Source organism: Thalassophryne amazonica, chromosome 2, assembly GCF_902500255.1.
Source record: "Thalassophryne amazonica chromosome 2, fThaAma1.1, whole genome shotgun sequence".
Taxonomy (NCBI): Eukaryota; Metazoa; Chordata; class Actinopteri; order Batrachoidiformes; family Batrachoididae; genus Thalassophryne; species Thalassophryne amazonica.
Genome location: NC_047104.1, coordinates 111,008,669 through 111,031,774, shown reverse-complemented (window position 1 = coordinate 111,031,774; position 23,106 = coordinate 111,008,669). Strand labels below are relative to the sequence as shown.

The 23,106-nt window shown below is 38.1% G+C and overlaps 1 protein-coding gene across 1 annotated transcript; it reads right to left on the bottom strand.

Annotated features, from left to right (window-relative positions):
* Positions 1–2,137: 2,137 nt before the first annotated feature.
* spi1b (Spi-1 proto-oncogene b) lies at positions 2,138–22,544 on the bottom strand. Its single transcript, XM_034191833.1, has 5 exons — positions 21,934–22,544; positions 21,402–21,489; positions 18,596–18,789; positions 8,500–8,647; positions 2,138–3,788 (listed from the first exon to the last, which is right to left on the bottom strand). The coding sequence occupies exons 1-5, from the start codon at positions 21,973–21,975 to the stop codon at positions 3,475–3,477; spliced, it is 786 nt and encodes a 261-aa protein (XP_034047724.1). The 5' UTR covers positions 21,976–22,544; the 3' UTR covers positions 2,138–3,474.
* Between the last annotated feature and the right edge of the window lie 562 nt (positions 22,545–23,106).

Genomic DNA, 23,106 nt, shown 5'->3' with positions numbered 1-23,106 from the left:
AGTAGAATTTTGAGGGGAAAAAATGAATTTACTCCATTTTGGAATAAGACTGTAACATAACGTGGAAAAAGTAAAGTGCTGTGAATACTTTCTGGATGCACTGTATAACAAAGATCTGTACAAATTAAATACATAGATGCATGTTGCGTGCGGTCTGTTGCCGTATGCAACAAATATGTCACACAGCATTATGCACAAACCTCTGCAGTGCTTTTGTCAGAAGAATGAGCTGTGTGCCTTGGCATGGTGTAGCCATGCATCCAGTCGAGTCACCGTGCGTCCCACCCAGCCATCATGCATAGATCCTCCCAAGCCACTGTGTGTCTTGCTGAGCAGTGCTAATCTCCTACTGCACACTATCATTGCCCAGTCAGGTCAATGAAATCCCTCATCAGGATATTGTTGAAGAGCTTCAAAACATTTGCAATTGGTTGCAAAGTTCTGCAACACCACTATAAGCACTGGTTGCACACTGACATACCCCAATTGGGTATTTGATTGTTCTTTTTTTTAGTCACTATAGTAACCAACATGGTGCCAAAAAACAGCAGGGGGAGACCATTTTAAAAATATTGTAAATAAGTCATAATAACTACATAATATAGAAAAGCTGTTATTATGTCATATGATCAAGCCATTTGCAGTGTCGCTCATTCGGTGAAGTACAACAAAATGTAATGCCCAGATGTGTGGGGATTATTTTCCCCCAAAGGTGGTGTGTTTGCTGTCAGTGTGTCTGGAAATAAAGACAAATGTGTGTGATGTGTGAGATGTAGATGACAGGACACCCTGAAGCCTTACCACTATGGGAATTCCAATAAGTTCCCCCCAAACCTCATTGGACACGAGTTATTTTAGGAAGTGTTGCCAAAGTAACTTTGAAAAGTTACTTGATTAGTTACTTTATACAGTTATATTTTACAATTACTTTATACAGTTACTTCATTACCAGCTGCAGACAAACTGTCGGCATGTAATTATGGTTATTTTTAAGATCTCGTACTCAGAAAAGTAACTATTAGTTACTTTGCTGATTGCTCAATCTTAAGAGTAACCAAGTTAGATTACTAGTTACCTTATTAGTTACATTACTTATTAGTTGCAAGTTTTTGACAGCTTCTAATAAAGTAATTGCATTAAGCTGCTAATGAAGTAACTGCGTAAAGTAACTGTATAAAGCAACTAAAAAAGTACCTTTTCAAAGTTACTTTGACAACACTGGTTTTAGGAGTTGTAAAAAAGAGGCAGAGACGTCAACTTTCACTTCACCATCATGCTACAAGTTTAAATCAACATGTACATTTTTGTAAAATTACATTTTACAAGCATTTTGTTTTTGTGACATACACCCTTTGATGCATTTGTACAAAATCTTTTTTTTTTCTTGTGTATTACAACTTGTCATGATATTCTATAACATGAGCGATAATCTGATCACAGTGATTCCTTTATGTCACTCCTCATTTTAAATATTAAATGACTGTAAATATACACATAATACTATAAACAATCAAAAAGTAAACAACTTAAACATATAAAACAGAGCAAGAGACAAACAGTTGGACAAAACTGGACATACTGAAAAGTGGTAAAACCGTATCTGTAAATGCCGACAGTATATATAAAACTTATCTAACATGAAAATGTGGAATGATATCTGTATAGCAAATGTGTGTCCATGTTTAAGTACAGTGCAGCTTTAGCGCCATCCTCTGGTGGCTGGATTGAACTTGAGGTACTTTGAGTGGAACCAAGGACTCTCCCACATAGATGGAGCTGTTCACCAAAACTAACATTTGCAAATATTTCCAGATTTTAAAATATTTTGCTCTGTGACTCTTCATCCATGTTGCTCCCCCCCTTTTTTAAAATCAGTTTATTAACTCTGGTCTACTTTCATTTCAATAAAAGATGCTCATCCAGCACATTCTGAGAAGATTTCATTTTCTTCCTCCTTCCAAACAATGCACACGCAGCAGTGTCCAAAATACACCCGACCAAATGATTCAAACTGCAGCAGTTTTTAAAATATGTGTGATGTTTTAGTCCAGATTCTTAAGTTTTTACAGCAATTACTTTTGCACTGGTTGTGTCTGACACAATGTTGAGATTGCAGGTCTTAATGCTAAAGTCAGACTTTTATTTCTTTCTTTACAGTAAAGTCTGATTACCACTTTGTCATGACTCATTCTTTTGAGGGAAATGTATCTGCACCAGTGTTAATCCAGCTTTTATGCAGTGAAATGTCACACATTTTGACATTTAAAAAGCAATTTACATCTGGATATAAACTGAGCTTGGCTATGCCTGAGATTTAGGACAGGAAATGTTGGGTCTGGTCCACTTCAGCCATTAATGTAAACATAGCTGATGCCTACCAGAAACCAAGAACATGACATGTTTTGCAGGTCAGACTTTGGCCACAGTAGCTACAAAGAGATTTGGTGCCCCCTCCTGGGAGTGGTTAGATTTCACAGTTAGGCTTGTAAAGGGGACATGTTGTCCTTTTTAATGTAATATTTTACTTCTATGCAAAGATTAAGAAATTAAGTTGTGTAGTCAAAAATACTACATTGATACTGAAGTACTTCATCCTAAAACAACCCTATTTTTGCATCTGTAAGAAACAACTTGTTTCTCTTTTTGTTGCTTTAAATGTAAAGGAGCTGTTGTTAGCCACACCCCCTCTTCAAAGGGAGAGGGAGGAGCCATATGGTAATGAGTGAATAGCACAGCTGACAGTCCAAGATTGTGTGGGTGTGTCTAACAGCACAAACAACTCATATAAAGACATCTGTGACATACGTCACAGGCGTATAAATCGAGCTCTTTCAATGCCTGAATTGTTCTTATTCTAGGGTTATTTCTACCTGCACAGTTATGGGAGCGTAGGGCTATTTAAAATGAAACTCCAAACACGTTTAACTGCAAAAGGTCAATAAAAACATTTTTCCACATCTTGACCCTTTAAAAACCTTGTGCACACGCGACAAGATTCACACTTGTGATTGTTTAGAGATGTAGATACTGAGTCATTTTGTACATTTTCAAAGTCTGATGCCATCCACAAATTTCTACATTTTTACAGGTTACACATGATCAGCATGAAAGTCCAACTTTATTTTCCACATGGCTACTTTGAAATATTTTATCATTTGTTCTGACAAACTTGTCCAGCCGTTCTTTCTTTGGAATTTTCCACTTGGGATGATGCATTCTTACTAAGAATGAGTTATTAGAGAATGACTCATTGAGGATGATGTGTCCAGATCTAATGTCTCGCTCCACACAGTTGTGGGCAGTACAGTAGTTAGCATTTTGCTGCATAATGCAGCGTCTTTACAACAGTAATGGTGTGATTGAAATAACACCATCGACCAGACTGGAAACGTTAGTAATGCTCTTACAGTAATGCCTCATTTTCCTACATACATCATCTTCATGATTGCATCTGCATTATTGTATCTGCTTCATCTACACGTACGATTTTCTCTCTAGATGATTCTTTCCGAGCACCTCGTCGCTGAACTGGTACGTCAGCTTCTTCTTGATCTTTTTCACCTCTCCAGTTTTGCCGTAGTTTCGCAAGGCACGAGCCATCTTCTGGTATGTCATTTTTTTGCGGTTGCCCTTTTGGATTCCCCAGCGGTGTGCGAGGGCCTCTTTGTGCTTTGAAGAAAACTGGAATGTCCCTTTGTCTCTGTCCACCCACCAGATACTGTCTTTCATCTCTCCGTTTTTTAAGAGGTCCAGCAGGAACTGGTACAAACGGATCTTCTTTTTATTGCCTTTTGGGGAAATACAAAAAGGTGGTGTCTTAATAAATGGGAACTTTCGTATGTTAAAAACAAGTTGTTTGTTGTTAGTTCCATAAGCATGGCGTACATCAGGAAAGTGAAACTGTTAGCAGAGTCATGCTAGCAGTTATGTACAGAATCATTTTTCCAAAGTTTCTTTTAAAAATAGAAGTAGCAAAATTACTGTAAAATAACTTTAACTTAAAAGCACCCTAAAATTCTAGGCACATACATGGGCACATACATTTCTACAAGTTATCACATTCAATTTTTCAAAACAAGCAAGTCACCATAGGGCAGCGTAGTGGCATAGTGGTTAGTGCTGTTGCCCAATAGTGATGAAGCAGCAGGACCTTTGTGGCCGGGACGACGGTGGGGATCGAACCCACGCGGCTCGCACAAAACACTGTTCCTCTACCAGGTCAGCCAAAGGGGAACTCCCCGTTAGCCAAGCTAGCGGGAACGTCTTTTCAATTGGGACCCGGGACTTTCATCCCGCTACACATCTCCCCACCATTTTTGACTTCGTCCCGAAGTCACAGGTGCATGTTAGCATACTCTGTGACCCACATCCTGTTTGTGACGCCAGACTGAAGCAGCAGGACCTTCGTGGCCGGGAAGACGGTGGGGATCGAACCTACGCGGCTCGCACAAAAGACTGTTCCTCTACCAGGTCAGCCAAAGGTGAACTCCCCGTTAGCCAAGCTAGCGGGAACGTCTTTTCAATTGGGACCCGGGACTTTCATCCCGCTACAGTGAGAAGGTCCCGATTCTACAAGACATCACATTCATATTTTAAAAACTGGCAAGACACTATATGGCTGTATTTCTTCCTGTTAAAAGGGAGTTTTTCCTTCCCACTGTCGCCAAGTGCTTGCTCACAGGGGGTCGTTTTGACCGTTGGGGTTTTTACGTAATTATTGTATGGCCTTGCCTTACAATATAAAGCGCCTTGGGGCAACTGTTTGTTGTGATTTGGCGCTATATAAATAAAATTGATTGATTGATTGATTGATTTGAGTGAGTTGCCTCCGGGGCGCCGGATTCCCACCTCCAAAGACATGCACATTAGGTGAACTGATGACACTAAATTAAGTGTAGGTGTAACTGGGTTTTTCTGTCTAAATGTGTTGAACCTGCAGTAGATATAGGCCAGTCCAGGGTGTATCCAACCTCTCACTCAATAACCCCTGTAATAGGCTCCAGTCTCCCATGACCCTGAACTAGAAGACGTGGATTGAGAAAATGGATGGCTGGCAAGTGGGAAGTCACCATGTGCTAACTACGTATGTGGCCACAAGTTTTCTTGTAGTACATTTTTTCACAATTCCATAAAATACATATTCTCATGATTTACAATTTATGTCAATGTTATTATCAATGTTTTAAGATTGGCGGCCTATCCAGGGTGTACCCCCGATCTTGCCCACAGTTTGCTGGGATCGGCAAGGATCGGAGCAAGTGCATATAGAAAATTAATGATTGAATGAACGACTGTATGTCTGTGACCATGGGTCATCTACAGAGGAACAGATGGCTCATATTTGTATTGGCCGTTTGATAAGAGGGATTCAATATACAATGCTGTGTTTTTTATGGTGTATGGTTCACTTTTTTAAAAATACGTCCAAAACAACCATTTGTTGATTTTAGGCATTTTCCCCGCATCATTTATAGGCCAGTGAACGTAGCACAGTGGTAAAGTTTCGGGCTGGCAAGTACAGGTACGAATTCTGTGGGTGGTATGTTTTATATATATATATATATATATATATATATATATATATATATATATATACAGTATATTCCACAGCAGCAGCGCGATGTGGTTTCACAGGTACCAGCAGGTTTTTATTTTTTTATTTAATCCACATCAGCGGCGCCATGTGGTTCCACAGATACCAGCTGGTTTTTATGTTTTATTTATTACACATCAGCGGTACCATGTGGTTCCACAGGTACCACCTGGTTTTTATGTTTTATTTATTCCACATCAGCGGTCCCATGTGGTTCCACAGGTACCACCTGGTTTTTATGTTTATTTATTCCACATAAGTGGCGCGATGTGGTTCAACAGGTACCAGCTGGTTTTAATGTTTTATTTATTCCATATAAGCGGCGCGATGTGGTTCCACAGGTACCAGGTGGTTTTTATTTTTTATTTATTCCACATCAGCAGCGCGATGTGGTGCACCTCGCACTGTGTTCCTGCTCAAAAGACACCGTCAAGTGCATGAACCCTTGCACCGGGATTGTGCATGCCTGCCCGTCGGTGTGATGTTTCGTGGTGCACTAATTTGAACTGTTTCGCACTGTTTCACCATATTCGACCAAACCTGTGTGAAGGAGCCTTAAAGTATATTGGTATGAATAACTTCACAATGAAGTCACACAGAAGTCATGAAATTAAGTCAGAAATAGTCACAAATATCATTCCAGCCATTCATACAGTGCATCCAGAAAGTTTTCACAGCGCTTCTGTTTTTCCATATTTTATGTTATAGCCTTATTCCATGTACATAAGTATTCACAGCCTTTGTCATGAAGCTCAAAATTGAGCTCAGGTGCATCCTGTTTCCATTGATCATTCTTGAGATGCTTCTACAGCTGAACTGGAGTCCATGTCCATGTCAGAGCACAAACCAAGCATGAAGTCAAAGGAATTGTCAAAGGAATCCTATTAAATATCTCTGAGATCTGAAAATGGCTGTGCACTGACATGCCCAATCCACCCTGATGTAGCTTGAGAGGTACTGCAAAAAGGAATAGGCAAAACTGACCAAAGATAGGTGCGCCAAGCTTGTGGCATCATATTGAAGAAGATTTCAGGCTGTAATTGCTGCCAAAGGTGCATCAACAAAGTATTGAGCAAAAGGTGTGAATAATTATGTACATGTGATTTCTTAGTTTTTTATTTTTAATGAATTTGGAAAAAATAATTAAAAAACCTTTCATTTTGTCATTATGGGGTGTTATGAGTACAATTTTGAGGGGAAAAAATGAATTTACCTTCTGAAAATACCTTCTGAAGAGTACCTTCAGAAAACACTTTCTGGATGCACTGTATATTTACTCTTACATGCCCAGACATTATATTTATTTTTGTTTAAATTGTAGATAATCCGGTGTGTAATGGAATTTATTGAAAAACCTACGTACATGTCCTCAGAGCAAAAACAAACATAAAAACCAAACAAAAACAAACAAAAAAAAAAAACTATTTTATGCTTTGTCTTTAGACTATTGACACACACTATAATTTACAATTCCAGAATAAGTCATAAGGTGAAAGAAACCAAACATAAATTTGTGAAAGAAACCAATAGTTTGGTGACTTCCCCAATGTTTGGCCAATATGTTTGATTGCTTTTCTGTCTTTACTCAACTTCAAAATAACCTGATTTTTTGTCCATACACAACACCTTCAGTTTTCAGGAGCAAAATCCAAATCCAGGTTAAAACCAAGAATAAACGTTCAGAGCTATTTAAAACTGAGAAAAGATATACTTATTTTCCAAGAAATGTGTCAGTCACAAGTTTCAATATTTTTCCTCATCCAAAAACTGAGTGATATGATACAATAGGTTTTGTTTTCACTAGTGTTTAGCATATCTAAATGTAAATACTGGGAGATACAAGATGACATTCTAAACCATCATCTTCATGTTTTAATCTTAAAGCAAGAATCTTCAGTGTGAGGCAGCATAATATTACAGATCACTTATGAATGCGATGAATGTCGATACTTATTGCTTTGCTGTTCCCAGGAGGGTAGAAAAGGGATGTGAACGAAATCTTAGTGGTGAGATTAAGTTTGGCTGTAGTCATTAAAACAAAAAAAATCACATGGGGTAGTCACATGGGGCCTCCCAGGAGAAGCATTTCCTGAGGTGTATGTGTGTGTGTGTGTGTGTGTGTGTGTGTGTGTGTGTGTGTGTGTGTGTGTGTGTGTGTGTGTGTGTGTGTGTGTGTGTGTGTGTGTGTGTATTTTATGTCACACCTTGTCATGCGCTTCACGATGAAATACGACATTGATCGCACTGTAGGAGTTTCACCATGCCAGGATCATGAGTGACAAAACGTGCACTGTCAGACTTCGTGCATTTCTCACCTCTCCCGAGTAGGGATAGGTATTACATTATATCGATATCGATGCTATTATTGATTGCTATATATATATATATATATATATATATATATATATATATATATATATATATATATATATATATATATACAAACATCAGCATACAGTACATATTTCATATTTAAACATTTTTTATTGTTAGAAGATTTTGTTCTTGTTTTTCTTGTTTTATGGTGTACAGTAGCTCTGCGGGAGTAACCCCAATTTCATTGTACACTCCCCCCCCCCCCCCCACCTATTCAATGGCAATAAAGACTATTCTGTTCTATTCTAGTCTAGTCCAAACTCCCTAAGTACTTAACAGATAATTTAATACTCGTGTAAAAGCACTGCTTTCACTTCTCCATAGAGAAACTCATAGATTAACAGAGACCACACATGCAAATTGTTATAAAGCCAAATTATACAGTATATTGTTTGATAACCACAACTTTCAGCTACACATGTGGAGATATATGCGGAATGCGTGTGATGACAGCAACACTTCCATCCCGTGAAGCTGTGGCATTCTGTCCCATACTGTCTGTACTGTCTGGTGTCAGTCTGGTTCCTTACCCAGTTCTCCCGCTGTCATAAAAGGCACTTGATCTCTCAGACTCTCCTCATCAGACACCTCAAGTGGGGGGCTCCTTCCTCCACGCTCTTCATCATCAGAACTACGCTGGGACAAATGCTGATAGACAGGCCGAGGGAAGAACGCTACCTTCAACAGGAACGACAAGTGACAAGGTAAAAATAACATTTAACTGGCTGTACAATTCCTCTTAGAACTTAATCTGCCTTATTTGTCATTGAATATCAATAGGGTGTATATCTAATGTAGATCACCACGTGATCTACATTAGGTATACACCCTATTGATATTTAGGCTTCAACATAGGCTTCAACATTTGGAGTCAAAAATGCCAAAAATGAACTGTGGTGAGCATCTTAAAAAAAGAATCACCATTTTTGCAACTGTTGTTTTTCAGAGGCTGCACATAGGCAACTTTTGGTCTTGCCTGATAGATACTGTTTTATAGTCACTGTGGTTTTATAGTTATTTTTGTATCGCTGCACCAGTTCAATAACGGAACTGCCAAGACTCCTGTGTACCACACATCAGGCAGCATGGCACTTTGTGTTGTGTTTCACAGATATAATATACAAATATAATATACAAATATAAAAAACATAAATATAGAACATTCAGGTGGAAATGGTGGTGAAACTTGCAAATAACTAAAGAGGCAGCGGTGGCCTTAATGGCTACCAGTCCTAGACTTTGATAATGAAAGAAATGGACAAATGAGCACATTTCAAGTGACATGAAGCAAAACCACATATATGTTGAAAGAGATATTAACAGAAGAAAGACATCTGCTTTGGCTACATTCGTACAAAATCCTTTCTGATGGGTTGTGTGGAGGTGCGACTGTGCTATTTGAGTTGTAGAATGTAACTGTTGGGATTACTGGAAGTGCCCTTGCGTGGTTGACGTCATACCTGTCCAGTCATTCTCACTGTGTTTTGTACAATAACACTACCTCTAACCTTGTGACATGAAATTTGGGGTTCCACAGAGATCCGTCTTAGGCCCCCTGCTTTTCTCCCTTTATATAGCACCCCTTGGCCATATACTGCTGTGTTTTGGGATTGCCTTTCACTGCTATGCTGATGATACTCAGTTGTACATACCAATCACATCCACATAAAATCCTTAGAAGATTGCCTTGCATCAGTGAGAAGCTGGATGTCTATTTACGTCCTTCTTTTAAACTCTGATAAGACTGAACTGATGGTTCTTGGTCCAGTGAGGCATCTGCATCAATTTGACCAGCTAGCGCTTAGCCTAGGCTCATGTGTCATACATCACACTGACAAAGTGAGGAACCTTGGGGTAATTTTTGATCCTACATTGTCCTTTGACCTCCACATTAGAAATTTTACAAGGACTGCTTTCTTCCACCTGTGAAATATAGCGATTTGTCCCATCCTGTCTATGGCTGATGCTGAGACCCTGATCCATGCATTTATCTCTTCTAGATTGGATTACTGCAATGTTCTATTTTCTGGTTTACCGCAGTACAGCATTAGGGCTCTCCAATTGGTTGAAAATACTGCTGCCAGACCTTTGACACGAAGCAGAAAGTTTGACCACATTACACCCATTTTTGCATCTCTTCATTGGCTTCCTGTCTCTGTGAGATTGGATTTTAAGTTTCTGCTACTAGCCTATAAATTGTTCATGGACTGGCACTTCCCTGCCTCACTGATTTAATTAAACCCTACGTACCAGCCCAGGCTTTGCATTCTCAGGGTGCAGGACTACTTTGTGTCCCTAAGGTGAATAAAAGTCTGTGGGTCACAGAGCTTTCTCTTATCGTGCCCCTGTTCTGTGGAATGATCTCCCTGCATCCATAAAACAGTCAGATTCTGTAGAGACTTTCAAGTCCAGACTTAAGACGCACTTATTTTCCCTTTCGTTTGGCTAGCATACTGGCATATTATGTTACCATGCTTTTTACTTTTTTACTCTTTTTTAAATCTTTTACTGTGCATTTTTAGTCTTTTAATTCATTTTATTTTGTTTTTGAATTGTTTTGTGTGAAGCGCTTTGAGGTGACTCAGTTGTGATTTGGCGCTATGTAAAATGAATAAATTGAAAATTGAATTGAACTGATGTTAATCAGAAAATAATTGTTTTCTCTGATTTATTGAATTTCTGTCTGGAAACAGTCTGTCTCTCGTACTGGCAATGACACCTGCTCCTAATCCATCATCCACCGACCGTCCAGTAGGTGGCAGACACATCAGTGGGAAAACAAAAGACCACAGACGAGGAGCTGTGTGTGTTTCTCCAGATACAACTGGAGCTGCATCAGGAACGGCATCTGGTGTAAATGTTATGGGCATGAAATGATAAATCTTAATTTAAATTTTAATTGTTGCTTCCCCTCTAATTTTTGGTATCTGACTTTTATATCTTTTCAGAAAATTGAGTTGAACTTGAGAGTACTTCCTTTTTTTGCTTTGTGCACATAAAAAGCAATGATTAAGGATTCTACAATTTGATCGGAACTCTAAAAACACAACACACAATTTATACCCTAATAATTATCCCAGAAGGGAGGTCAGGGCCCATTGCTCGTTGATGTCATAATGACATCATAAGGGCCTTCAGGATCTTTCTCAACCACCCTACTACACACAGTAAATGATTATCTTTCAGATGCAGGATTGTAAAAGGCTTTATCTATTATGGTTCCTGGGTATTAAGCACTACATTATGGGCCATTTTGCTATCATCCTCTCACCATGTACATCAATCAGTGTCTGTATGTTGCATTGAATATTGACTGGGCTATATATAGTGCCCTGGCACAGTTTTTTCATTGATTAACTGAAATGACTTCTGGATTGTTAGGTCCACCAAGGACCTAATGAAATCATGGGTTTTTATTTATTTGTCTGTCTGTCTGTTAGCAGGATTACGTCAAAACTACTTTCACCACAGATAGACATTATGGAAGACTACACTGAATTTTGGAGGTGAACCGGATCTGGATTCTGGATCAAGATTTCACTTTAATCAATCAATCAATCAATTTTATTTATATAGCGCCAAATCACAACAAACAGTTGCCCCAAGGCACTTTATATTGTAAGGCAAGGCCATACAATAATTACGTAAAAACCCCAACGGTCAAAACGACCCCCTGTGAGCAAGCACTTGGCGACAGTGGGAAGGAAAAACTCCCTTTTAACAGGAAGAAACCTCCAGCAGAACCAGGCTCAGGGAGGGGCAGTCTTCTGCTGGGACTGGTTGGGGCTGAGGGAGAGAACCAGGAAAAAGACATGCTGTGGAGGGGAGCAGAGATCAATCACTAATGATTAAATGCAGAGTGGTGCATACAGAGCAAAAAGAGAAAGAAACACTCAGTGCATCATGGGAACCCACCCAGCAGTCTAAGTCTATAGCAGCATAACTAAGGGATGGTTCAGGGTCACCTGATCCAGGCCCTAACTATAAGCTTTAGCAAAAAGGAAAGTTTTAAGCCTAATCTTAAAGTAGAGAGGGTATCTGTCTCCCTGATCTGAATTGGGAGCTGGTTCCACAGGAGAGGAGCCTGAAAGCTGAAGGCTCTGCCTCCCATTCTACTCTTACAAACCCTAGGAACTACAAGTAAGCCTGCAGTCTGAGAGCGAAGCGCTCTATTGGGGTGATATGGTACTACGAGGTCCCTAAGATAAGATGGGACTTGATTATTCAAAACCTTATAAGTAAGAAGAAGAATTTTAAATTCTATTCTAGAATTAACAGGAAGCCAATGAAGAGAGGCCAATATGGGTGAGATATGCTCTCTCCTTCTAGTCCCCGTTAGTACTCTAGCTGCAGCATTTTGAATTAACTGAAGGCTTTTCAGGGAACTTTTAGGACAACCTGATAATAATGAATTACAATAGTCCAGCCTAGAGGAAATAAATGCATGAATTAGTTTTTCAGCATCAACTGAATCAACTCAGCATCAAACTTTATATAAGCTTTGAAGGATTATGATAAAACTACTTCACGGATTCTCACCAAATTTACACCACAGATAGACATTATGGAAGACTACACTGAATTTTGGAGGTGAACCGGATCCAGATTCTGGATCAAGATTTCACTTTATATAGGCTTTGTAGGATTATGATAAAACTACTTCACCGATTCTCACCAAATTTAAACCACAGATAGATATTAGGTCATGGAAGACTTCACTGAATTTTGGAGGTGATCCGGATCAGGATTGGGGGACGTCAGAAATCTTAGATTGCTCTTATTTAACTATGTAATTGTTCCAGAAAGGGGGGACAGGGCCCCATCTCTCTCTCTCTCTCTCTCTCTCTCTCTCTCTCTCTCACCTGGGACTAGAGTTAAAAATGTGTGGACAATACACTCTTTTTGCAGATTTGTGTTGTAAAAAAGAAAAAACATTTTTCATGAATTTACAGCTTAACAGTATTATGTGACAGTCTTTATACTACAGATTTTGGGTTTGTCATTGAGGCAGAAACTGCACAAACAGCAAAAAAACAATATTGTCATAAATGACAAAAGAGCTGCTGTTCACCACAGACAATGTGGGGGTGTGTCCCACAAAGCACCACCCAATCAATGGGCGTGTCTGAAGATGAAGTAAAGTGCAGAAAAAAAAGTGATTTTACACAAAATGACACCTTTTAAATTTTTCACCTCAGTTTTGATGGTTTATCAATTACATTACAAACATGCCCTTTCTCACAATGTTAAACAGTCTCTCCAGGATTTCAACAATATATTCAGCAAATACAAATATATCTATTTATTATACGCCACGACAGTATGCACACTCTGATTGACTGATTTACGGTCTGATATTTTCCCAAATTAGACAGTTACCACAACAATCGGTCACATTTTTTTTTTTTTTTTACAATTTTCATGGCGTGGAATAAAACAAAACAAAAAAGTAAACAAAGAATTTATGAGTGTCAAAGAGGACCATTCTCCGAGCAAATTTTATAACACTGACAAGTTTGAATTGGAATAATTAACAGCAAACGAGCTTGAAGTGGACATGCAAAATGAAGACCAACAAGATGAAAACAGCTCAGAACAGCCATACAATAAACAAATTATTAACCTCACTTGCTCAGCATGGGAATATCAGTCTGTCCTGGCCTGTCAAGTCCTCGGTCTGATATTTTCCTGTATAGACGGAGCAAGCGAAGTTAATAATCCTTTAATATCTCTCTATATATTGATATATAGCAATACAGTACCACTCAAAAGTACAAGGTAGACTTGTGTCCAAAGCTGTGACTGGTTGTGTATATCCACCCATCTCTCTATAAGTACATGTATATTGGTTGAATTAATTGTTGAAATCCTGGCATCGCAAATTCCTGTTTGTTGATTCCTATTTATTTATTGATTGTTTCCGTGTCTTTGACACCTTTTATTGCTGCAGAGACTTTGAATCCAAAATGTAATGTTGTCTGTTCCAGACCTAACCCAACATTTTTAGCAAATTTTGTAAAGATTTGTAAAAATGTGGCCATTAGTTAAAAGTTGCAGTAGTTAACCATTAACCATTAACCATTTCTTCTTGGATCTGCCATTTTTGTAGATCTGGCCCACAATTGTACCATTTTTTTTTCCAGATGAGATCCAATCTTCTATATTTTTAGTGGTCAAAATCAATGAATATGTTGACCTATCGTGGTAACATTTCAATAACAACAACAAAAGCAAAACAAACACATAAGTGGAAAAAATAAAGTAGCATATTTTACACTCCTAAAACAGCTGAAGTTTGACACCCAGCAGGGTTGTTTTTCATGGTAGTGTTCATGTTATTACTAATGTAGTACAGGGTGCCGCACATCGGACACGCGGTGAGGTGTGACTTTGGAACAGAATAGTGGCAATGTATAATGATATGTGCAGAAAGATGTTAATCTCTGTGCATGAGCTGTCATGTGTGGACGCTGCTACATATAACATTTTATTTTTGTACAAACACCTTGCCTCGGTTGAAGAAATGACAGTTTTTTTTTTTTTTTTTTAATGTCAGGAAATATGTGGGACAAAAATAGCTGTAGTCATCAAGAATGGAAAATTTCACATGCACCATGTAGTGAACATCATGTGCCCCGAAGACACTTGTGGTTAAAAATCATATGGTTTTAACTTGTGACTACAGCATTTTGTTTTATTTATTTATTCATTTATGTACTTGAAATTATGTTGAAACAATATAAAATACTGGGAACACGTCTTGTTCTTTGCAATTTGTTCCAGGATTTGTTCTGCATATATGTATGTTCAGTTTTTCAACAATAATACTACCAAAGTGAGGATTAGTTTTGCCTGTTAATATAACTGTACATATTTTTTTGAAATTCATACCTGCCTGATCATTTTGAAATGTTTGCAAAGAGTTTCATTGACTTGGCTGTGAGTTTAATGCTTGCCATAATTAACAAGGACGTACAAGATAAGGAACAGTGAATGTATGTGGAGAACATAGGGTTAATGTTTGTGAGATGTTTACTGGGTGAAGGAGATTAGATTGTAACTGGAGATCTCTGGTGGCAGCTGTATGACTGAAGCAGGCAAATGTGGCCTGGAAAGTTAACACCCTTTCCAAGAAAAAAATCTGTTTTAACAAATGAGTTTACTTGTATAATTCTATTTTTTTTTTTTATTAGTAGTATTATTGTTCAGACTTAAAGTGGTGATATTATAGACCTTTCCATCAAACTAAAACAGCTCAACAAGTGTTTTCAAAACAGTGTTCCCTCTGGTGCAACCTGTCTGTGTTTATTGAGAAGACTCTTAACCAAGATTGTCTCAGTCCACCCAGCTGGAAATGGGTACTGGTGTCACCGACCGAACGGTCCTCCCTAAAAATCTGCCCCCCTTCACTGTGTATGCGTCATTTTGGAGTGTCATCAGCAATTCACCGATTATCGCCTCATTTCTGCTTCAAACTGCACTCCAGTCAACATCTATCTCAGCGACAGATATCTGAAGCTTTTGTACAACAATCATTTCCACATAAATTCAGCATTATTGCATAATAAAACATTGGCGATTACTTCGAGAAGAAAATAGAAGACATTTTTAAATCGAGACTGAAAACTCATTTGTTTTCTTTGTTTTATCATTAGTTTTATTGTGTTATTATGTGTTTTTATTCTTGTGCTCTTTTATGTTTTGTCTTTTTATTGTGTTTTTAATTTTTTATTACATTTTTTCTCCACTGTTGGTATTGTGTTGTGTACAGCGCCTAAAAGTGATCTCATCGTGAGTTGGCGCTATAGAAAAAGAAATTATTAAATTTGAATTAGGTTAAAGATATCCCAGCATGCCTTAACTCAGCCTCTACACCCTGCTATTGAGGTGAGTGCCATTACTGAGGTATTACCTAGATTTACAGAATTTGATAGTATCTCACTAGGCGTGCTGATAAAACCCGTAACGTCTACAAAAAGTACAACCTGCTTATTTGATCCCATGCCAACAAAATTGTTTAAGGTCCTGTGGCCCACGCTTGGGCCGACTGTACTGGAAATTATTAATCCCTCATTAACGTCTGGATCTGTTCCTAAATGTTTCAAATCTGCAGTGATTAAACCATTACTTAAGAAATCTAATCTTGACCCTCGTGTATTGAGAAACTATAGGCTGATATCAAATCTATCATTTTGCTCTAAAATTCTGGAAAAAGTGGTTTCACAGCAGAATAATCTTTTTGAGCCACTGCAGTCTGCATTTAGAAAATATCACTCCACAGAGACGGCTCTCACTAAAGTGGTGAATGATCTTCTGCTTGCAATGAACTCAGACACCACTATGTTTCTGGTGCTGTTAGATCTCAGTGCTGCATTTGATACCGTGGATCATCATATTCTACTCGATAGGTTGGAGAATCATTTTAGGATTACTGGGAGTGCCCTTGCGTGGTTGACGTCATACCTGTCCAGTCGTTCTCACTGTGTTTTGTACAGTAACACTACTTCTAACCTTAGTGACATGAAATTTGGGGTTCCACAGGGATCCGTCTTAGGTCCCTTGCTTTTCTCCCTTTATATATAGCACCCCTTGGGCATATACTGTGGCATTTTGGGATTACCTTTCACTGCAATGATGCTGATACTCAATTGTATATGCCAATAACTGCTGGTAATCTCATCCACATAAAATCCTTAGAAGATTGCCTTGCATCAGTGAGAAACTGGATGTCTAGTAACTTCCTAATTTTAAACTCTGATAAGAATGGAGGTTCTTGGTCCAGTGAGATATCGCATCAATTTGACCAGCTAGCACTTAACCTGGGTGCGTGTGCCATACATCACACTGACAAAGTGAGGAACCTTGGGGTAATTTTTGATCCTACGTTATCCTTTGACCTCCACATTAGAGAAATTACAAGGCCTGCTTTCTTCCATCTGCGATTTGTCCCATCCTGTCTATGGCTGATGCTGAGACCCTGATTCATGCATTTTTCTCTTCTAAATTGGATTATTGCAATGTCCTATTTTCTGGTTTACTGCAGTCCAGCATTAGGGGTCTCCAACTGGTTCAAAATGCTGCTGCCAGACGTTTGACACAAAGCAGTCAATAAAAGCCAGATTCTGTGGAGACTTTTAAGTCCAGACTTAAGACGCACTAGTTTTCCCTTTTGTATGGTTAGCATACTAGTATATTATACTACTATGCTTTTTACCTTTTTACTCTTTTACTGTGCTTTTTAAAAAAATCTTTTAATTTATTTTATTTTGTTTTGTGAATTGTTTTGTATGAAGCGCCTTGAGGCAACTCTCTTGTGATTTGGCGCTATATAAAATGAATAAATTGAATAGAACTGGGGGATTCACGTCAGCAGCGATTCACGGATGATGGCCTCATTTCTGCTTAAAGCTGCTTCAGTTTTGCTTAAAACTGACTTTAGAATGGTTTAAGAGGTTGTACTTTGTCATCTGATGTTAATAATCACATTATTCCCTTTGACCATGTGTACACACACATACACATACAAAGAGTTGGATATCACACATCCAGGTAAATGTATGATGAGTGGAGAACAAATGCAGATGTGTTCACAGAGGTGCACTACATGGTAACATTAAGCTGTTAACATCCAGTCACACTGTGTATAATATATAAAAATGTAGTCTCCAATTCTAAAGCCAACTGAACACCTTTTGGACTGAACTGTTTGACAACACTCTCCACTAGCATCATTAAAATACCAAATGAAAGAATATTTTTTTAGATGAATACTGTTTCCAGACACTTCCAGAATCGATGCCAAGGCGCACTGACTGAATGTGTTAAGGCAACATGCAGTGGCCCAACACCTCAAGACTTGCAAAGGATGAAGAAAGGCTGATGTTAGATTTCAGCTACAGTTTGCCAGAAGGCCCACAAGATAATCAAGCCTAGATTTTATCTGTTTTCTTGTAACAAAGCCTTCTCTGTTCCACTCCTCCAGGAAGCTGTGACTATTACACAATGGCCGCTCTCTCTAATCCCAGCCACAGACACCTGTAAATCATTCAGGGTTGTTAAGTGTGTCTTGGTGGCTTCCTTCACTAGTGTTCTTCTTGCACAGTTACATAGTAGTACCATGTTGTTGTTGTTTGTCTTTCAGGTATAGTTTGGGGTGACCACAGCAGATCAAGTCCAGAAACAACCCCAGTTCTACGTGGAGAAACTCCCAAGTGGTTTCCGAACCAAGTACTAATCATCAGTACCTGCTCTACTTCTGTTTCTGACATCTGATGAGATCAGGTGCACACAGATTTACCGTACGTGTCATATGGTTTGTTTTTTCTTAACGAGCATATTCAGTGACATGAAAATGTTCATGTACATCCCTGGACTTGCACAAAGAAAATTTGTTGTACACGTGACGATTTAATGGTGTTGTAACTAATGGTTCCCATACATGCATTCCACAATTTTGGTTTTCATCTTTGTGACTGATATCATGCTGCTGAGATCTGACTTCACTGTGAGTTTAAAGGGCAGAATTTTAGGAAGTGGAACACAGACAAGCCTGAATTCAGAAAAGAAGAAGGCACGAAAGCCTAAATCCCAAAAGTGTGCATGCACATGGCTGACAGGAGCACTTACTGGTTGTGACAACACATGGGGATGTGTGCCTACATTAGGATCCAGCAGGCTGTCGGTGTCGCATCGTATCGTATCATGTCGTACCAGGCTGGGAGGGTGCAGGGCCTGCACGCTCTGCAGCTCTGTGAAATGTGTCTCCTGGAGGTTATCAAACTCCACTGGGTGGACATGATGAGAGTGATAGTCCCAGTGATCTAAGCACATAGAAATGGGTGACAAACATAATGTAGGCTCTACCTTTGCATTCTTTACTCCACAGTGATGTCTTCCACAGTGGAAGAATGCAATATATATATTATAGTATGTATATATATATATATATATATATATATACTAGCTGGGGTACCCGGCGCTGCCCAGGTTAACCTGTTTTAGACATAAACCAAATGCCAATCATTTTAATCAAAACAATTGCCCAACATTTGTTTTTGTAATGCTGATGTCTTATAAATATAATAGTTAATGGGCTAAAGTTTGTCCAGCAGAACTATAAGAGGTGGACTTCTCAAACTAAGTGGAAATACTTGGTTAAAAGACAAACACATTTGAAGTCCTTCATGCAGACTTTGTTTTGCAATCAAATTTCTAACAAAATTACACACAAAAGGTAGGTAACAGTAAATGTAAATATCAATGAATCAAAATTGAGGTAGTGGTGTATTTCACTGTTTTTACATTGCAATTTTACGAACATAAAATGAACGTATTCAGACAGGAAGGCAAACTGGGTTGTACAGGACAGTCAGGTGCTTAACAGTTGAGAACATAAAGTAGCTGAAGGAAGGGATTAAAGAAACAGAGATGGCCAACACATATACAGGGCTGGAAATTTGAATCTGCCTGGTCATACCCACAGCCGGCTATTTTGGGGGTAATTTTCAGTTCAACTTAAAAAAAATGGTTTATCCCGGACAGACAGAAAGACAGACAGAAGTGGCAGTATGAAAAACACATGGTACAACACTGTATGGTCTTATATAAATGGCTATTTTGGAGGTAATTTCCAGTTCAACTTTTTAAAAAATGGTACCAGTTTGTTCCCCATGTCATGATTCAGAATATATATAGTTTTTAGGGCTACATACTATAGTTTGGGAGTTTATCCCACATGGTACAACACTATATGGTCTTACATAAATGGGTATTTTGGGGGTAATTTTCAGTTTAACTTAAAAAAAAAATGCTACCAGTTTGTTCCCCATGTCATGAGGATTCAGAATATATATAGTTTTTAGGGAAACATATTATAGTTTGGGAGTTTAGTTTGGGAGACAGACAGACAGACAGACCAACGTAGCCCTTTATATATATATATATATATATATATATATAAAATTTCAGTAATTCAAGTCTTATCTCAAAGCACGAAGTCAAAGTGACACAGCATGATTTTCCATATTATTCTTGCTCCGAAACAAACTTAGTTAAAAATCACAGAATAGCAGAATTCTGGCTCTTTCCAGTTTGTTGCCACATTGCTGTAGTGTTGCTACAGCAGAAGACTTTTAATGGTTGCTTTCTTATCTTTATATTTTGTAGAGCTTGTTTAATTCTATATATTTTTGTAAAATATTAAAAAAATATTTAAAATATTAATATGATGACAAAAGGAGGAGAAAATCTAAATATTTACTACTCTGTAAAAGGTTTAGGCAGCGTAACATTTTGATAAAAATATAGCATTTGATTTGTTTTCTTCTTCATCGTCTTCCTCTTCAGATAAAAAAAAGTGATTCATTTTAGATTAATTAAAGAGCATAATCAATTTTCAATAAAAAAAAATTTCAAATTTAAAATCAGAAGGAGGGAGGAAAAAAATTATTATTTTTTTGCAGGTGTACTGTCTGGTGAGAATCACTCAGTTGTAAAAAACAAACAAACAAAAAAAACAAAATCAATACAAATTAATTTTTAAAAATAAATTGTAGGACATCACCTGCAACACAATATGTATTTTCTAAAAGTGGAAATTTATTACATATTTGCTTTTTTAATATTTATTTTCAAATATTAGCTATTATAGCTACTGTTTTATATATTGAAAGTTTTGGGGACATTAAATGTGCCTCCAACCATATGTAACAGTGTTATATGTACAAACTAATGGGATGCAGAAAATGCTGATATCCCACCATTCTACTGTCACACAAAGCTATGCACACAAAAATGTTAAATGCTTAAAATCATGTCATCATACCTACACTTAGAACCCTTCACTGTTATTTGCATATATCATCAAATAATGTGCAATTTTGATAGCTAGGTGCTGTCATCTGAAACTTTCTCTGTGGAGCCATAAGGTCAAGAAATATGTGTATTTCCCCCACTATTTCGATTGTTTTGGTGCAATATTCAAAATAGTTCATGACAAGAGAAAGTAAAGGCCCTCTCTTCTATCAGCAAAACCCCATGGGGCGAAAGTTGTTCTATGTCTGTAGTTTTAGCGGCCGAGAAATGGCATCTGTTTCCTGTGTTCCATACACCCATGTGCGGTAGGCTCCAGCTGCACGCCAAATTCCTTACATGCATAGTCAACACAAATGTCAAGTTCACCCATGATAATTAATTTGAGGGGGAAAATATTCATGATGATTTAAGGAGAAATGACAGCACTACAGTTTTGCTGGATACCGTCATTTCCACAGGTGTTGCTGCCTCATTTTAACAAACATTTTCTCCAATGTATTTTAATTATATGTGCAAATATTGCATAAAAAAAAAACAATCACTACATGTTAACGTAACAAGTGGGGTTTAAAGAAATGCTTGAAATTATAAATAAAACTGAATTTAAATTCACACTTACCTGCCTGGATATCTCCTTCAAAGACATACGGATTATAATATTCTATTTGTTGTCTGTAGATCTCAGGATCGTACATTTCTTCTGGAGGCTGAAAGAGCAAATGAAAACCCTTTGGTAAGAAAATATTGGGCATGAGAAGTGTTCGCAGTGCCTTATAATAATTGTATAATAAAATAAATCAATCCTCTGCCTTTGTTTAAAATTTAAAATCCATTTATCTTTTAAAATTAGGATTGGCATTGAGGCTTTAGCAGTGGTGGGATCTGAAAAACGACAATATGCCTTTTTATCCTTCTTGCCGATACTGTTCTGAAACTCTCAAAAATTAGTGTGCAGCAGAGTTTGAGTTTCATTTTCATATGATCCATTATAACACACAGTATCCTGCATTCATACTGAGAGACACAATCACATTATCTACTTCGTAATCAGGCTTCCATTTGATAACCGGTTTGTTGCTATGTACAGTAGAAAATAAAGTTAAAAGGTAACTGAAGGAGTTGGACAGAGTATGAATGAAATAAATACTTACAGGCGGGATGAGATAACTCTCCATTCTGTAGGGGTGCAACATGGAGACCTCTTCTCCAAACGGCCAATGTCAGATGCTTCGCTGGCAAAACACTCACAATCTTTCAAAACCTTTGCGGCACCATTGCACAATGTTTCAAAATTTCCTCTCACTCAACGAAAACCAAAAAAACAAAGTATGTCTAGTGGTACAGTATGCACGTATATGCTGCACTGCTCCTTTAGGCCTTCAGAGATGTAAAATTAAATGACATAAATAAGGCAGGCAGTTTGACTGTACAATAAAAAAGGAACTTTTAACTTCTGTAAAGCTGTGTGTGTGTGTGTGTGTGTGTGTGTGTGTGTGAGCATCAGAGTGTGTCTGCTAAATATTTCTGGCCATTGATGATTTGTCAGGGGACAATGAAACCTCACATTTATCAGGACATACACTGCCTCCTCCCTTAGCAGCCAATCACCAGAAAGTGCCCTCCTCGCTGTCAGTGTGACAGGTCCCTTTCAGCTTTGGATGTTTTCTTAAGTCACATTTTGATTTTAAATATTTCTAATTATTTTCTGATAATATAGCTGACCATTTAAAGCAATGTAGGTACTTGTAGGTGTAACTTTGGTCATGTTCAATGTAAAATTTCAAATTTATTAATTTATATAGCGCCAATTCACGATGAAATCGTCTCAAGGCGCTTCACACAACATAAAAAAAAAACTGAATTAAAAATTTAAAACACAATAAAAAGATAACCATAAAAGAATACAAGAATAAAAACACATCATAACACTAATGATAAAACAGGGAAAACAAATGAGTCTTTAAAAGTGACTTAGAGGTCTCCACAGTATCCGACTGTCGTATGTGTGCCGGGAGGCACGGTAGGAGAAAGCTCTGTGGCCGGCAGACTTTTTATTCACTCTGGGAACACATAGAAGTCCTGCACCCTGAGAACGCAGGGCCCGAGCTGGTACATAGGAGCTTCCCAGGTCAGCCAGATAGGGAGGTGCAAGTCCACAATTTTATAAACTCATAACAGTACTTCAAAATCTGATCTTGCAGCAACTGGAAGCCAGTGTAGGGATGCCAAAACAGGCATAATGTGGTCAAACTTTCTGCTTTGTGTCAAAAGTCTGGCAGCAGCATTTTGAACCAGTTGAAGACCCCTAATCCTGGACTGCGGTA

Excerpts from the sequence above, each read along its gene's own strand:
- spi1b (XM_034191833.1), bottom strand. The coding sequence starts at position 21,975 with ATGTTGCACCCCTACAGAATGGAGAGTTATCTCATCCCGCCT. Across the intron at positions 8,648-18,595 it reads CCCATGTGTTGTCACAACCA|GTAGCGTTCTTCCCTCGGCC; the intron begins GTAAGTGCTCCT and ends TTCCTGTTGAAG. Across the intron at positions 3,789-8,499 it reads TATGACAGCGGGAGAACTGG|GCAATAAAAAGAAGATCCGT; the intron begins GTAAGGAACCAG and ends TTTCCCCAAAAG.